The sequence below is a fragment of the Hesperophylax consimilis genome, chromosome 14, assembly GCF_061612785.1.
Source record: "Hesperophylax consimilis isolate HC1 chromosome 14, BYU_Hcon_1.0, whole genome shotgun sequence".
Classification (NCBI taxonomy): Eukaryota; Metazoa; Arthropoda; class Insecta; order Trichoptera; family Limnephilidae; genus Hesperophylax; species Hesperophylax consimilis.
In genome coordinates this window covers 21387841-21407040 of record NC_142849.1, presented here as the reverse complement: position 1 = coordinate 21407040, position 19200 = coordinate 21387841, and the positions used below count along the sequence as shown (strand labels likewise).

Sequence of the window (19200 nt, the reverse complement as noted above, 5' to 3'; positions counted from 1 at the left end):
ATTCGGCGCTCCTGAATACAGGTTGTTGTGAAAATAAATAATTATTTGCGACACAATTTTTGTAGACAGCTTCCTACAAAGGTTAAAAATGATAACATTTACTACTGTACTTGAGATCTATCTCCAAACAGCATTTTACAAAAGTCAAAATGATGATACTTTTATGTTCGTTAATTTAAAGCTGCGTAGTTTCAAATATTTCGACCATGAATTAGTTAGGAGTCAAAACATTTGAAGATATTTAAATTGTTCTTTCTGTTTCTTCTATTGAAAAATATTATTATGTCTCGATGGAAGAGACTGAAACGTTCAATTATCACAGATAATTAAATTAAAATGAACATATAAAACAAGATTTAGCGAGCATTTTACGTACAGGATATGAATTCTACTATCCCCTACCTGTAATATATATTTTTATAAGGTTGTTCAAATTACCAAAATAGATTTCCGTGGGAAGCCATAGTTCCACAGGCTTCGATTTGCTTACTTTTTTTTATTTATTCACGCCTCATGGATGTTTACTTGTATAACATTATATACAAGAATGAAACCTATTAATTAAAAAAATAATGATACATTATAAAACATAGAATGCACAAATACAATAGTAGGTAATAAATTAATCATAATTAAATACACAGTACGGTAAAAATATTAAGAACTATCTAGAATGGCATATAATTTTAATGGCATATAAGTTAGACTTTCAAAACACGTGGTGTCAATATAGTAGGTATTTATTTACTGAAATATGCTATTCATTCATCATGGAAATTGATTATGAGTTTGTTTTTATATGGCAACAATGCTAAGGTATTTTCGGACGAATCATTCGACATGGTACGTGAACGTCGATCATCCAAAGCTCAGGGATGTTCAACATATTTACATTATTTTTTTATGACAAAATAAATATAACATATTCATCTATGTTTGCCAATTGCCACAGTGAAGTGTAAGTGATTGTTTTCAATGAGAATTCCTAGCGAATAATTTTTTATGTGCCTTATAAAATTCTGTTCGATTCACTCCAAAAATTTTCACGAAGATTGTAAAATTATTGAATTAAGTTCTAAATAGCTTCTGACAAATGTGTGTACAAATTATTTTTAAAATCTTTTGAACATGAAACCGAAAATTTGAATATAAGAAACTGCTAGTATTTTTAATCTGGGAAATTAAAAATGTTTATTTTTTATATCCAATCTTATTTCCATGTATTTTATTTCTGGTACAGATTATAGGCTTCGATTACTCAAATAATTTATAAAATTTATGAAGAATTTTTTCGGATAAAATCTACTGATTACACATTTTTTTACACTTTAGTGATAGATTGCTTTTAATGAAATAATTTAAATTTAATTTTAAATTTGGAAGTATTTGTTTTGAAAATTCAGTCAAACAATAAAGTACCTACCTACTTGTAATGTAATATTTTCTATCGAAAACTATTTCGCTGTTGAGACCGTTACGTTTTTATTTTTCACTTTCTTGTTCTGTTTCACATTTTGCTTAGATAATTATTCTTCAATGATGCGGGTATAACCTTCAAAAGTTATTCCAATAAAAATTAAAAACTATTTTAATTGCCATTTTCAAAATTGGTTAATAGTGATTTTTCAAGAATTCAAATAACCGTGATTTTCACGAATCTGGGTTAGATATTTTATAAATAAAATAAACGTAAAAAAGTGAACCTGTACACAAGAATAAAATACCGGGAACCCAGATATGTCGTAGGGTAATTTGTTTTAATTTTTGCAGTGGCGCAAATGTCATAATCATGCATAAAAAATAAACAAAATTAATAATAAACGTCAAAGTGTGAACATGCTGACAAGAACAAAATACCAGGTGCACAGAAACATGATTGGGTATTTTAATTGGTTTTTATCATAAACATTTACTGCTCCGTGACCGTAGTTGTTAAAAATCACACAGGTTGGAAACCATTAATATTCTAGTAACAATTTTACGTGATTTTCTGCAGAACTACGTTACGTGATAAACTTCCGATTTTATGTCCGGGTTAAATCTTCCCCATTGGAAAAACTAAACCCTTACACACACTTTTCCACAAATGATCATCTAGTCAATCAACATTATACAAGTGCATTTTTTAAGCAACATAAATACAAAACAATACAAGAACATCACGTCAAATCACCAGAGATCAAATGGGAAAATAATTCACCGACTCCAGATATTTTCATATCAGAGGGTTCGGCTCGGTAGAACTCCTAACAGGGCCAATAAATCCCACTGATCCTTCAACATAAATATTTAAAAAATCTTTCGTTATCCTACATATATACAAAATGACCGACTTTTGCATCTTTATATATAAATTTTTTGATAGATCTAATACGCCTAAATTTTTAATGAGAGAGCTAGTTATAATGCCAGTAACCGAAATAACGAATGGTAATATTTTTATAGTCTGAGAATGCCAAATTATTTTTATTTCATTTCCTAAATCTGCGTATTTTCTTATTTTTTCATTAACAGATTTTTGATTACTAATAATAATAATTAATTGTTAGAACTTTTAATTTTGTATGAAGGATATAAATATATTAGTTTAGTTTCAGTTACTCGATAATTGCTTGGTTTGTAAGTATGAAACAAACCAATAGCTTCATGCATGTATTTTACTAGAAATTTGTATTCTTTGCTAAACCTAACCCTAACCACACCCTCTAGGTATATATATTTACATTATAATGTACGGTTGCAGCCCCCGGCCTTTCACATGCCGAAGTGTAGTGAAGATTTATTCAGTGGAGCATAAATTTTCCTTCATTCGAATTTTATTCTCCACTCGACGTGTGTAGCATTTGTTGTTTATTTTTAAATGATGTAGTCAAAGTTGGCAGCCTGCGATAGGTGGGGGTTATTCGGTAAAATTGAAACAACCCGATACTTCGGTTAAGATATTCTGAAAAAAATGCTGGAAAAGCTTACTGAAAGTGTAATAAAATAATTTTTCAGAGTTTTTTTTTGCTATTTTCCTTCTAATCCGGAAGATGGCAACTTACGCTACCCAGCCTTTTTATATGAATACTGAATAAGAGTCCCAACTGCTCCAAGCTGTCCAGAGTTTGTGAAATATTTGCATTCCCATTGGATTTATTTTTCTCCCCTTCTACTAACATAGAAACAAGAGGCAAGTACTCTACTAAAAAACTAACATTGTACACAGTAAGCACTCGCAGACTGCTTCCCTAACAACGTATGCGGGGACATTCGAGGTTTAGCTTCGTTCTTATTAAATGTAGAGTCGTTCTTAACAAAAAATTAGCGTCCTTGCAAGAGCCCTAAAGGGGTAACCATAAGTTACCTATACCGGGGCGGGTAAGTGGTGAGATCCTCGGATTCCCATTTGGATTTTTTTTTTATTTATTATTAAACATACCCCAATTGGGGATGCCTCACTAGCTCTAGACGGTTGGGGCTCTTGTGCAGTTTTGCATAGAAAAATATGAAGTCACAATACGTTATAAATACATTTATTTTTGTCAGTTTTTTTTTGTTACAATTTGTTTATTTTACTTTCATCTCATTTATATAATGGTCCACCTATACTACAATAGCTGATACTGATACTAAATGCACATATTATGTCATATATCTCCTTTGTCTCGTTTACCCCCCACTTATTATGATTAGCGGAAAAGGGACAGCAACTTTATTGGTTCGCTGTGTCAGAATAAGGGCACACCTCGTCATTGTTTGTTACGCTTTTGAATTCAGTCTTTAAGATAACCACATTCAGATAATCTGTTTTAGGACGGGTTGTTACAGAGAATTTGAACAATTCTCAAATTTCAAACTAAATTTTCAAGTTTTGTTAAAGTTATTTTTAGGTTCTGTTTTTATGTTAATTATGTCGAGTAGCTAGCCTATGATGATTTAATAACATAACTTGAATAAGACTTGCACAGAACCCGAAAATGAACATAGGAATTTAATGAATTGTTCAAATTCTATGAAACAACCCAACCTAAATTACCTTAAATATTAATCAATGAATTAAAACAATTTCAATTTAACCAACTTAAAACACAAGATTGTTAATAATAACATCGACTGTACCAAACTTCTGTCCATAATTAATTTCAACATACCTTTGAGACGTCCACGATATATAGTGCTATTCCACATATTTTCGGATTCATTGCTTAAATTTAAAAATAGCATCACGTCAATGATATAAACTGTTCTATGCTCATACATACACATTTACACATACAGACACCTATACACAATACATGTCACACGGTAATTACTAAATATACATACCACATATAAGACAATGAAACAAATCATAAGTTCCCTAGAAATATTTTATATCTGTAAATTATTTCATCACTGTAACCAAATTTCCTATAATATTAATAATACGTTAAACTTAAGTGAAATAGTGGCACTTGAACAGTTCTAGCCTCCTGTGTAGCTTGTTAACTTTGAAATTCCTTTCAAAGGCGGAAAATTGAATTTATTTCGCATTTAGTGACGGTGTTATGCGCTTTCTAATTTGTATTTTGATAAAAATTGAAAATATAAATATATGACAATGTTCAAAAAACTGTGTTCCGTGTTTCAGTTTACGAATAAACTGCAAAAACATTCCCAAGTCGTTTACCAAGATGCCAAAGTACGTTAACAGATTGTTGGTGAAATGATTTCGTTAAATCCTTACAAATAAAATCTTCTTGGTTACGTAGAACGTAGATTAAACCGTGAAAATATAGTTATAAAATAAAAAGATTTATTGGCAAAGCTGTGTTAGTACCATGTAGCATTCTGTGTTCAAGTTGATGTTATAAACATCGTAAATATTGATGTTCAAAACACATTTTGTATTATTTTATGTGACACCTTACAAGAGCACTACTGTCTGTACAGTGTAAAGGCACTATAACTTTGTAACCACCCAGTTGGGCAGCCTTGTGAGGTGGGTTAATATAAGGGCTGTATGAAAGGATTTTTTAATGCGGGTCTTGAAGAGGCCAGAATTACATGAAGTTAGAAAAAAAAATTATTACATTTTTTATACATTCATGTTATTATATATATTGATATATTTTTGTAAAATTTCTCGCAATTTATTATAATTATTATTTTATTACCTTTCTTAACCATCAAAGACAAAGAGTAAATTGCCGCTGTAATATTTTTGAACGTGTGACAATAATGTATAATAATTTATTAACGTAAATAAAGAATATAATTTCCCATAAAATCCATTAAAATGTATAAGAGAACACCAAGGCGCACAACTCATGTCGCTAGGTAGCGCTAGTGTAGCAGGTTTCCATCGGAATGTATGGGAATCGTTAAAAGTTTGAGGAATTAATAATATTATATAGGGTATCTTCTGTCATATACTGTTTGTTTCCATATATTAAAGAGATACTTACTCGTTTGAAAAAGTGAATGTCGCCATATTTTAAAGTTTAATTTCAGAGATTATATTTTCCAGTTACTTTTAAGTTATTTCAGTTTCGGTATTTGCTGTTATTGTGAATAGTACCTAGGTAAGTGTTGAGTGCGTCGCAAAATATTCCTGAAAACATGAAGCAAATAGGATTATAAATATAAGTGTAACTTGTAACACTTATGGCTAACATTTTACTCCATTCATATAAAAAATTAAATGCCTCAGTCCTGATATTTATTTATTTGTATGTAAAATGATATTTTGAATCGATGTCGAATATTCTTCATTTATTATTCTAATAGTGAAAACGTACACAATGAAACTATATACAATAAATACGTTTATGACGTATTGTTTCGAAAAAATAAAATTTTGACATAAAAATACTATTATTCAGAATTTGCAGTCGATTTACATTAATATCGTCAGCTTGACAAAGCGCATAGAATGAAGCATATTTTCCCCGAAAATTGCCGGAAATCGAGGACTGGTGTTAAATGAAATTCAGCAGCACGAAATGATCAAAAAAATATTGTAAATTATATTAAAGTGTTTATCAATTATGTTTTTTTTTATGAATAAAGTGAACCATTTTAATCAGTATAATCTAAAATTGATCACTAATTATATTATCTATGTACTCTTATACGCTATTTCTATATATTCTGCATACGATTTTTAACAATTCTAACTTTTTATATAGTTTACCTCCATTCATTAAAAAGCCAGTTATTTTGATCGACAAACGACATTTTCCAAAATGTTGTGTATATTGAGAGCTTATCTGACACCATAGAGGCCGCGCTAAAAGCAGCGGCCTTTATCTAACTTCTGTCAAAATCATATTCTGACCGTGCTCGCAAATATCGCTAACTGAGCATAGATGACGTATTTCATAAATAGAGTAAAGATATAGGGTTAATTGATCTGCAGGGCTAGATACCCTGGCCTGTAAACAATAAACACCAAAAATGTAATAATAAGATTTTGCATTAAAATCCATAAATAAAAATAACTGTAATAAATTAATTTAAACGCTTTACTAAGTAGAATGCCATTAATTAAATCTGCCATATAGAAAACATACTTTATGAAATCATTCTTAGTAGATAGGTAAATTGTGAAAATTTAATATACGACTTCACCTTGGAATGCCAAGGTAAAATGCCAATCGTCCGCCGTACGCCGGCAGACACTATTATCGCAATAACTTACTTGTTTTTTGTAAAAGATGTTTTTGTAAATTTTACCGTCTTACCAAAATTTTATATCTATCCTACAGAGTTTCTCCAGGATAAAAACTTATATTCAGAGAAATATTTTTTTTTCTCTCTGATGTTATAAATTCTCGAGTTTTATGAAATTTTCCTATTACATAAGCGTTTTTCACGATAATAAAAGTAATAATATGAGACTTTCTTGTAAATAAAACAACACAGCACAGTGAATTTTAAAAATCGTAACTGTGACATTTTATTTGACATTTTTAAATATAAAATAAACATTCTCTCAACAACAATACTTCTAAGCACATTTACTTAATGTTAGCTGTTCTTCTTACGTGAAAAAGTGCAGTAAAAGAGTGATATCTTATATATGTGATACATCATTTTGTGGAGAAATATTCGTTTATTCTCCTGCGTAAATTAGTTTTTCGCTATCTTAATAATCTACGTGAATTTCAAGTTCTAAAAGTGATTTTGACAGTTGAGTTAACCATAGACACTTTTTGAAGTAGACGGTGATTCAAGCTGTGATAAATAAATTTTTCGTAAATTCTTATTTACAATCAAAACTCAAGATGGATCCCCAGATATACATATCCAAAGCTACGGAAGCGGTAAAACAGATGCAAAACTGTATTAATGATGCTACAACGAAACTGAGCAAAGAACAAATGAGTAAATTGAATCCAAAGACTATAACTATATTAGGTGTAATTAGCGAAATGGCGGCAAAAATGGCTGAAATTTCCGGTGAAAATAGAATTTTAAGGAAGATAAACAATCGTGTTCAAATCTCAACTGTAGAGCATCAATCGAGAGCTGAACTGGAAAATTTTCCCCAACTGCCACCTATAACCAGAAATAATGCTCCTCCAGGACCTGCCAGACCTTCGGTTATAATTCACCAGTCAACAGACAATTCCGAGTCGACCCTAAAATCGCTGAAAAATGCTATCAATCCCAGTAAACTGGGCATCCGAGTCACTGGAATGCGAGAACTAAAAAATGGTGGGGTGTTAATACACCCCAGCACTTCTGCTGAGGCAGATAAACTCGCGAACGCTCCGGCGCTTAACGAAGCGGGATTAAAAGCAACCATTGCCCCAAATCGCCTCCCTCGCATCGCCATCCACAACCTCCCTCAAGACATTTCGGCAAAGGAAATTATAAGTGCCGTTCATCTTCAATCTTCCATCGACACTGGTCTATCTTTGGAGAACTTAAAATTGATCATGTCTTTTTCCCATAAATCTGGCCCTCGCACTGGAAACTGCATCCACATTTTTAGAATCCCTCCATCTGTGCGTCACTCTTTAATATCGCGAACTAAACTTGCCATAGACTGGCAACTACACCGAGTAAGAGACTGGGTAGATAGTTTAAAGTGTGGCCACTGTCAATTATATGGTCACACAGCTTCAAAGTGCCAAACTGACTTACCTACCTGTCCCCACTGTGCCAAAGTTGGCCACAACCGTGATGCCTGCCCCAATAAGGTGAAATTTATCAGTATGCGCCACCTGCACCTTCTTCAGGAAACCGGCTTCTCACAATACTGGAGCTCAGGACTGCCCCGCCCGCCAGGCTGCTGAAAGACGTGAACTCTCTCGGATTAATTTTTTAGGTTGAACCTGATCAATCGTTCTGTGAATAATTCCTACTCAATGTACTACCAAAATGTTCGTGGCCTAAACACAAAACTGAACACCATTCGCTGTAACGTCAGTGTGTGTCAATATGACTTTATATTTTTTACTGAAACATGGCTCTCCGATAATATCTCATCTGCTGAGTTGGGATTTTTTGACTATAACATTTTTCGTAGTGACCGTTCTACTTCTTCTGCGAAATGTAAAGGTGGTGGAGTGATGATATGTGTAAACAAGAAATACCATTGCTATATTCTAGAGTCATCTAACAATGTGTCTGATCAATTGTTTCTATGTGTTCTATTAGGTAACAAAAAACTTGTACTCGGTTGTGTTTACATTCCTCCATCCTCTTCGATAGAAGTCTATAAGTCACATACTGCTTCAACTGAACATGTTTCTAGAAACGCTGATTCCTTATTTATTTGTGGCGATTATAATTTACCTAAAATATTGTGGCTGAACGACAACCAAGGTGTCAAAACTCCTACTAGTAATCTTTCCCCACAAGCTACTGAAATTGTAAATTTTTTTGCCTACTTGAATCTGTTTCAAATAAATCCAGTCACTAACTATCTAGGTTCTTGCCTAGATTTAATTTTTTCTAGCATACCAAATATCATAGTAAGTGAAGCTGATGTCTCTTTGTTACCTATAGATAAATATCATCCACCTCTCTCTATTAACATCACTAATTTCTTCCAATTAGATTCTTTGAAACCAAGTGCCTCTTATCACTACAAATATCTTAATGGTGACTACTCTAATATGAACAAATTTCTTTCCCAGATTAATTGGTCAGTACTATTTTTAAAATCTGATATTAATGACGCTGTATTTAAATTTAATGAATGCGTCTCACGCGCTATAGATTTGTTTGTTCCTAAGGGATGTTACTATCAACCCAAGTTTCCAAATTGGTTTAGCTCAAAACTCAAACAGTTAATAATTGAAAAAAAGAAAACTCATAAGCTATTTAAAGACACTGGCAACTTAAACTTGTATCGAAAATTTTCTCATTTAAGGGAACTGTCCAAAATCGAATCAGCCAAATGCTATAAATCTTATGTAGAAGTTACTGAGTCAAAATTACTGCAAAACCCTAAACAATTTTGGCAATTTGTTGCGCAAAAGCGTACTGATAATGATCTTCCTTCTAGTATGCACTATAATGAAACTCATGCTACTAACGGTCTTGACATCGCCAACCTTTTTGCTAAACACTTCTCCTCTGTATATTCTGGTGCCTCATGCAACATCCCTCCACTCAACTATGACTACAACATTGACTTGAATGATTGCCAAATCTCACTTGTAGAGGTTTACCAATCTTTAAGTAAACTTTCTAACAAAAAAAGTACCGGACCTGATGGCATTCCAGAAATCTTGCTAAAAGAATGTAAATATTCATTATCTAACCCAATTTGTATGTTGTACAACTTATCACTCTCATCTGGAACATTTGCTGATTCATGGAAAATTTCATATATTCGACCCATTTTTAAGTCCGGGAACAAGTCAAACATTGAAAATTACAGACCAATATCAATTATATCTTGTATTCCAAAAATATTTGAGTCGATAATTACAAAGAAAATCACTCCTATATTCAAAAATGTTCTGATTGATGAACAGCATGGATTTAGATCGGCGAAATCTACAACAACTAATTTATTGTCCTTTACAAATACCATTGTTAAAGCCTTGGAAGACAACACTCAGGTTGACGTACTCTATACTGATTTCTCCAAAGCCTTTGATAAAGTAAATCACTCGATTCTCATGGCCAAACTTTATGCTATAGGCATTAGAAACCCGTTGTTATCATTCTTTCGCTCTTACTTGAGCGATAGAAAACAAAGGGTTAAAATAAACAACTTTGAATCCTTTAACATTGACGTAACGTCCGGCGTTCCCCAAGGAGCTCATTTGGCCCCGCTTCTCTTCAACCTTTTTATTAACGATATCACCAAAGTTTTTTCTCATACACGCTTCTGGCTTTTTGCGGATGATAATAAGATTCTTCAGATAATTAAATCCTACCTTGACTGCTTACATTTTCAACGTGATATTGACTCGTTTAATAATTGGTGCAAAATAAACTGCATGGAACTTAATGTTGATAAATGTAAAATTTTGTCCTTTTATAGAACCAAAAAACCTATTCAGTTTGATTATAAATTAAACAATGTTTGTTTATCTACTGTAACATCTATCAAGGATCTTGGGGTCACTCTAGACTGCAAACTTTCTTTCCGTGAGCACATTAACAACATTGTTAACAAATCACTTAAACTACTTGGCTTCGTTCATAGAATAACCTCTGACTTTAAACATATAAGTACCCTTAAAACTCTTTACTGCTCGTTAGTTCGCCCTCACCTTGAATACGCTAGTGTTATTTGGTCTCCTTTCTATGCTGTCCACATCTGTCACATAGAATCCGTACAACATCGCTTCCTACGAGGAATCGCTTGGAGGTTGGGTCTTGAAAGAGGAGAGTACTCATATGATGAAGTTGAACAAATTTTAAACATTTCTTCTTTGGAGAAACGTAGAAGGGACACTGATCTGATTTGCATATTCAAGATTATCAATGGTATTACAGACTCACCTGCTTTGTTGCAACTTATCCAATTCAACATCCCTTCCCGTAGACTCCGAAATAATGAATTGCTGTTCGTCAATCAACATTCTACCAATTATGGATACCATTCTCCTTTGTCCAGAATGTCGAGACTTGTCAACTCACTGTCAAGTCAAAGCATTGAATTTTGTGGTATATGCCTAAATGACTTTCGACAGTCAATACGCAATGTCTAATTTCTAATGCCCTTTGAACCATCTTCATGCTTTGACTTATTATTATCTCCCATTCTTACTTTTATATTATTATTGTCATTGTTATTGTCTTCGCTCCTCATTTATATATGCTCTCCTTTCACTGTCATCTCTGTTTATAAAACTTATTCGTGTAATTAATATGTTGTTAATGGACTATTTGTCCGTAAATAAATAAATAAATAAATAAATAAATAAATATTACCAAGTGAAGACATGACAAGCTAGAATAATTTTAAAATACAATTTTTCCTTAGCTAGTTATATATATTTTAGTCTGCTAGGGGCATCTTTTAAGGTTCAAAAAACCATAAAACTGAGGCAAGTGCGGTGAGCTAGTAAGCAATTTGTAGCATATAAAAACGCCATCAATTAATAATATGACGTTTATCACAATTGTAACCTATCATTACAATAATATGATGACGTTTATCAAAGTTGCAACCTATCATTTTAATAATAATATGACGTTTATCAAAGTTGTAACCTATCATTCTAATAATAATATGACGTTTATCAAAGTTGTGACCTATCATTCGTATAATAATATAATGTTATCAAAGTTGTAACCTATCATTCCAATAATAATATGACGTTTACAAAGGTTGTAACCTATCATTTAAAAAATAATAATATTACGTTTATCAAAGTTGCAACGTATCATTCTAATAATAATAATTTGACGTTTATCAAAGTTGTAACCTACCATTCTAATAATAATTTGACCTTTATCAAAGTTGTAACCTATAATTTGAATAATAATGTTTATAAAACTAAGCTCCAGCCATTAAAAAATTCAGACACATCATAAAAATAGTCTAAGCAGTAGTCGTATTTAAGCCATTTCATAAAAAAAAAAACACAAAATGGTTTTTAATAATTTGTGGAAATTTTACGCCTATAAATTGTTCCAATGTATAATTGCGTATTATGAAGTGTAAATAAGTATATTAAAAAAAAAATGGAACATTTTCACAATCGAGCAATTTATCAAGGCTAATTCTAACAACGGTATTTATAGCCTTGTAATATGTTTTAACCCCAAATCTAAATGAAAACCTGTAAAAAACCTTTTGAAAAATGCTGTCTAGTTCAAAGGCCAGAGAGGATTAGACCATTGTTGCTTTTTATAACTGAGTGACATATGAATTGTCCATGACGTTGACGTGGATTCTGTTTCTCACAAACATGCCATATTTGTTTCAATTCAATTTATTTATTTAACCTTTTTTGTAAAGCATATTTTTTAACAAAAGAAATATTTGATTTTATAACAACTAGGGTGCCAACACATATACAAAAAAAACCGGACGTTCAGTTTCAAAGATAAGGAAACGTATAAACTGTTTACTGTCCTTTAGCCAGTAAATTATCTTACATTTCATCGTGTTATCTCATGTTTCTAGGTTTCATAAAAAAAATAACGCGTAAAATTTGTATGTGTTAACGGAAAGCGGCCAAAACTGTACTTATCATGAGATATTTATGAATATGTTTTTGTATTTTGTAATAGAACTATAAAAAAATTATATATATAACATTGCGTATTACTATTTTTACTAAAATTAAAAATTACAATGTACTGACCAACATTACCAATATTAAAAAAACAAATTACGATATTACAGCTACGATTACCCAAGCCTCATACCTTGTACCATTACAGAACGTCCTCTCCTTCATTTCCTTAAAAAAGATCATCCACACAGCATCTCAAAAGATGACACGAGGTTAATATAAAAAAAAAAAATTAAAAAATAATACAAAAGACGCGGCGCGGCGCACAGTGGCGGATTTGAAAGATTTGGCGCAACGCCGCTCTCGGCGTTCAACCATTTTGTGATGCATTGTTGTTTTGCAGTGTTAAAATGATATGCTACTTATTTTTTGTTAACTGAAATGTTGTTGATGCTTTGACATTTAAAAAAAAACTTCTTCGCTAGGTATTGCATACTAGAGATTAAAATACTTCAAAGACAGATAAAACAATAGAAAATAAATATATTAATTGTAGTTAAGGAATGAAAAAATACATTACAACACCCATCACGGCATCAGTAATATATTATTTACAAACCGTGTTACACATGGCTGATCGAAATACTCTAGCTATTTATTGCGAATCGTCACAAGAATGCGCGGCTTTCTGAACTGTAAATAAATCTAGTGAGTGAAAAAATCATAAAAAAAAATTATTAATAGAAAAATAAAAGTAGTGAATAAGCAATATAAATTATGTGTTACTTAATTGTACTCTTTTGAAAAGTTCTTTATATTTAATCGAAAAATCCGTCTGCTATTTATCGAAAAATATGTTTTATTGGCTTTCCATAATATATGTACCTAGTATATTTTTTTGATTACAGTTCTTAAAAAATAAACTTGTTATTGATAGCAATACAAAATTTAATATTAAACTGATCTTTCTTGAATATAAACGAGTTCATAAATAAGAGAAAAAAAATCATGCCTTAAAAATGATATTGCATGAGTAAATGGATCTTAATGGATACAATTTGTTTTCCATGTACAAAATAAATAAAACAAATAATTTTCTCCCAAAATGGTCGCGATAACTCGTAAAAAAAAGTTTGGAAAAAATTGTTCACTTTGAACCAAAACAACATACGTAATTATTAAGAAAAATGCAAGTTTTGATTCTAGTTTGATAAAGCACATTCCTTTAAAAATATTTTATATTATTTAAAAAAATAAATTTATAATACTAGTTAAAATAAATATTAAGGTACATAAACAACTTGAATCCGCAAACCTTCAAATAAAAGTAAATACCACAACTTACGTACGCGCACCGTACATGCGCGCCCCGCACATCTCTGTTCTGCGACCCATTATAGTGTAATTAGATTTCGGGTGAAATTTTTATTGATATTTTTAGTGTCAGTGGTTATTTGAGAAATCATCATTTAAAAAATATCATTTCGGGAACATGTCAATCTGGGGGCAACGTCCCGCCAGCGCTCAAACTTCAACCACTGTGCGGCGCTCCGAAAACAGAAACATTATTTATTTACTTATACAGATAGATAAAAGAGGTAAAAGATTTAGGAAACAAGATCCTATTGTTATTATAAAAAAGCAAGTGTTTCCTAAATTGAAGGGCTATGACACCATCCCTAAGGCCTAGGCCTTTTCTACAAAAAAAAAATATGTTCGTAACCTTCGCTAATATGGCTTATTTTGTCTTCTCGGCAGTTCTAACATCCTTCCTGGGCGAATCCCTGACCCTGGAGCACGTACAGAGGTCAGACATGGGAGCTTACCAGTGTATCGCCAGCAACGGAGTCCCGCCCACTGTCAGCAAGCGGTTCGACGTAAAAGTTGTCTGTAAGTTCTATATCTATAAGTACTAAATTAAATATAGTTATTTGTGTTTTAATATTATAAATAATGCCATCACAAAGTGATAAGCTTTCAGAAGAAATTTTCTTCGAAAAATTTATAAATTCGACAGAATTAGTTAGAGTGTATGTTATGATATAAGAAAAAAAATTAAGTAGGCATCCAGATTTTGCAATCATTTGGCCATTTTAATTTTGTAATCGTTTGATGGTCATATATATAGTATGTTTCAAAGTGAACATTAAACGGTTTGTCCACTTTCTTTCCCGTTGAACCAATAATTCACCATATATTAATTTTTCGATATCTCAAAATGAGTTATGAGTTTTCAATGTGAACACCGAATAAATGTTTGCAATTTATTGCTTCTCGTGATGTCGTATGCGGGACTATTGTAAATGAAAACCCAACAAATTCTTGTGCATCTCTTTCTTTTTGCGTAAAAATCAATTGCAAAACATTGGCACAAAGTCATGGATATGACAAGTACGTAGTAATAAAGGAATCACAAGTGTTCCAAATGTCTACTAATACTTTTCTCACGATATTACGATATAAGTGTTATTTTTTTCTTCTTGCGTGGGCTACTCTAAACAAATATGCCATCAAAGTGCCTATAAATTACTGTCTGATGACGTTATTAATACTCGTTTTCTCTCCTCAGTCCACCCCCTGATCCGAGTTCCCGCCCAACTGGTCTCCGCCCCGGTGGAAACAGACGCTACCCTTCAGTGCTACGTGGAAGCCTCCCCCAAGGCCATGAACTCCTGGTTCAGAGATTCAGGTAAGGGATAAATTGGGTAATATTATGGTCTCAGTGAGAGTCTTCTATTCGTAAATTGAACTTTGCTTGAAATGGACTTTTGTTTAGTTTTGGTTACTGGTCACTAGAAGCAAAAAGCCAGATAACACCTACATTTTGCCTTGTCTTTGAAATCCTTTTTACTAATCCGTATTTTCCCATTGAGGGAATGTCTTAATCCAATTGACCCGGATGGTGGAATTCTTGTCGTGTGCTTTTCATCTGCTTCAAAAGCTGTTTCGAACTATAAATATATGCTTAAGTCTAAAGTATTGTCGATTTGGTCGTTTAAGTTAGACCATTATTCAGTATTTTCTGATTCTCGAAGGCAGCCAAATATATAATAAATCTTATTAATGGAATTGTAGTGTTTATCTATTAACTGTTACATGTCTCATCATAACCCATGGGGTATTTACATACTGTGCAAGTTATATCATCTTCATAACCACGAAAAAGCACAGAATGAATTTGAAAATATTAATTTCTTAATCCATGGCATTTTTTTTTTTTTTTTTTAAGTGACACCTCACAAGAGTGTCCCTGCCTGTGCAGTGCACAGACAGGGGAACTATGTCACCACCCGGTTGGGCGGCGTTGTGAGGCGGAGTAAGGTAGGGGCTGTAGGAAGGGATTTGTTAATGCGGGCCTTGAAGAGGCTCGGATTATAGGAGGGAGGAAAAACAGATGCCGGTAGCTCGTTCCACATACGAGCCGACTTACACAAAAACGAGTCGTAAAAACGGCCCGTTCTCATGAAGCCAACGTCAACCGTGAACGGGTGTTCAGTTCGTGTCCGTCGAGTTTCGCGCACGTGCACCGGTGCATCAGGAATCAATGCTGCTAGCTCCTTGGAGCAGGCTCCATTGAAATACCTGTAGAACAGACACAGCATGCCTACATTGCGTCTATGCATCAGAGAAGGCAATCGGTCTGTTAACAACGGATTGTCAATCAGACGGATCGCTCTCCTTTGCACAGACTCAAGCAGGTTTATCAAGTATTTTGGGGCACCAGCCCAAAAGTGGCTCCCAAATTCAATAGTTGGGCGGACTTGAGACTTGTACAGGGTCAGCAGCTGGTCACTGTTGAAGAATCTCCTAGCCCTGTACAAGACGCCCAACTTTTTGGAGGCCTGATTTACTCAAGGAGTAATAAAGGAGTAAATATGGCATAATTAAATCAATCAATTGTTTCTCATTTTTCTTAAAACCATCTCAAATGTTGATGATCATTAAAAACAAACATGACCAAAAATTCGAAAGAATGGTTTGTTCATCCAATTGATTATATAAAAGAAAGTTTACTGTGGGATGTTTTAACAAAAAATTATTTTCGTTCGTAAGGACGATGTTACTCTTTGTATGATTTCCAATCATCCCATGACAATAGTGGTCTGTTAAAATGGCCAGCAACCAACGACCGACAACAAATCATAATAGCCAAAGACACAGATGCTTTGGATAAAGAAGAATTAGGCAAGTTTAATGGGTAGAATGGAGGGGCTTATTCGTTCCCAGCTCCGGAATGCCAGGCGAGCAGATACAGTTAAGAGATATCTCTGTTGATGATATCTGCTAATTAATCTATCCCATTGAACACGGGTTCGTAATTGTTCGAGTGTTTCCGCCGCGCTTCGGCGACTCGAATAATCTCCACGTTTGTACGCGAGCGAAATCCAAGCGACTTTATGGGTCTCGTTATTGTTTATTTCGCCTTTTGATTGAAATAAACGTATAAGGGATATAAAGCAAAGAGCGACGCGTGTGCTTCTCTCCGTAAAATTTAAGATTTTAGGTTTTATACTGGAGGTTATTGCACGGATTAATGTGTTTGACGATACGAATGTCATTATTATTAATGTTTCTGTTTCTGCGTGAAACAGTTTCAACGAGATTGTATGACATAACTAAACAGATATGAGCTTTACAAATAATGGATGTTAATTATTTTTCTCATGTAAATTATATTTTATTAATTTGTGTTGTTTCAAGATAAATAGTATATTTGAGAATTAGAAAGACCACCTTTCTAAATCTTTAATTTAGCCGTTGTGGTGACCAGATAAAAATAGCCAGGTTATTCTCCAGCTTCCTATACTTCATCTCCTTCTCCTCTTCACCGCCTACAACCTCACAACGTTCCCCAATCGGGGATGCCATATTTTCAATGGCTTCAGAGGGTTGGGAGCAGTTGGGATTCTTGTGGTAAAAAAACCTCTGCCATTTCTACTTTCATTCAACATATAATATGGTGTACCTTGGATGGTCTAAAGCATGTAATACGAAAAGATTCACTGTCAACACAACAAATCACTATCAAACTTTCAAGTTTCTAAATCCAGCAAATACCGCCTTTCTTTCCGGACCATGTCTGCGATTATTAATCGAGGGTTGTGAAGTTTCACTGGATGTCATGGTTTTATTTTGTAGTCTGCTTCAGTTCAAATTATCTGCTGCGAGGACTCCACGCTTCGTCTTATAGAAGCGTGTCTCCACGCTTTTCCTTATTTCGTAGCTTCTTCTTATTGACGATCAATTCATCATGTTTTTTACCATTCTGCAATTTACTTAGTTTAATCGTTAATCTTTTGAAACGGCATTTGTTTATATTCAAAGATATTTATTGCTTATAATAATGATTGGGTCGTATCTATAGCGCAGTTTTCGTGAGATAATCACCTCAAGGGCGCTTTACAACTTATTTTATGCATAAAAGTGATACCTTTACCCTATCACTTAGACTTTTTTTTTTTTTTTTTTTTTTTTTAATAAATTTAATTTAGATTAAATTTGATAATATTATTATTAAGTTCTGCAAGTGTTTTAGTAAAAAAACACTAAAACACTTGCAGAACTTAATAATAATATTATCAAATTTAATCTAAATTAAATTTATAAAAAATTAAATGGAGTTCTACGAATTAAACACAAAAACAATAAATAACTTAGACTTATAACTAATAACATACACTTACACGATTTATTACTAATGGCTTACAGGGTTTTAATAATAGTAATTATTAATAATAGACATAGACAATGGTGTCAATAGAGAAATAATAGACATAAACAATTTTATTAATTTCAATTAAAATGGTGCCACAAAATAAGTTAGCTGTGTTAGAAGAAGTTTCTACTAAGTATTTTTCTTAGATTATTGTTTCTTCAATTGTGAAAAAAATAAATTATGATTACAATATCTTGTATAAAACACTTTACGTTTCATTTAAATGAATTAATTTTAAAGTACGCACTTTATTTCAATCCAACTTCGTTTAGATATCAAATTTACTAACTAAGCAGGTATTACCGGTAATATTTTTGATTATATTGTCATGGAATATTTTCAGTGTTTTGATACTATAATTATGATATTAATATTATAAATCTATTAAGCTGGACGCACACGGCAGAGCCAAGAGGCCAAGTGGCCCTACGCCGAGCCTAAGCTCATCGTGTAGAGACACTAAAATGGGTCGCGGTGGCTTGGCAGCCTCCGCTTAATATTCGGCGAATCCAAAATTCACCGAGCCGAGCAAAAATACATGGCTCGGTTCGCTTGTGTGGCAAATCCTTGCTCTGATGGCTTGCCGGCATCACTTTGTCTATGAGGTTCCGAGCCAAAATCCGTTCAGTTAGAATTCAGACCTCGAGTTGTAAGTAAAACCTCTTCAAGAAGAGGTGATTTTGTCCTGAATGATAGAAAAAATACCTACCCATTTTATTTATCCACTATATTATTTCTTACTACTTGAATTTCAATAAACATTTGTAAAAAATAACCTGTTTTATGTACCTACGTATTTATTTATTTATTTATTCATTTATTTTCGGAAAATCGACAGTTTATATTTAATAAGTTTGTACA

General features: G+C 32.8%; 1 protein-coding gene across 1 annotated transcript in view; it reads left to right on the top strand.

Annotated features, from left to right (window-relative positions):
* LOC149418046 (lachesin-like) overlaps positions 1–19200 on the top strand; it is a 126505-nt gene that overhangs the window by 91929 nt on the left and 15376 nt on the right. Inside the window, exons 5-6 of the mRNA XM_089639305.1 lie at positions 14382–14513; positions 15193–15312. Of these exons, the coding sequence (XP_089495431.1) occupies positions 14382–14513; positions 15193–15312 (252 nt within the window). The remainder of the gene's footprint in view (positions 1–14381; positions 14514–15192; positions 15313–19200) is intronic.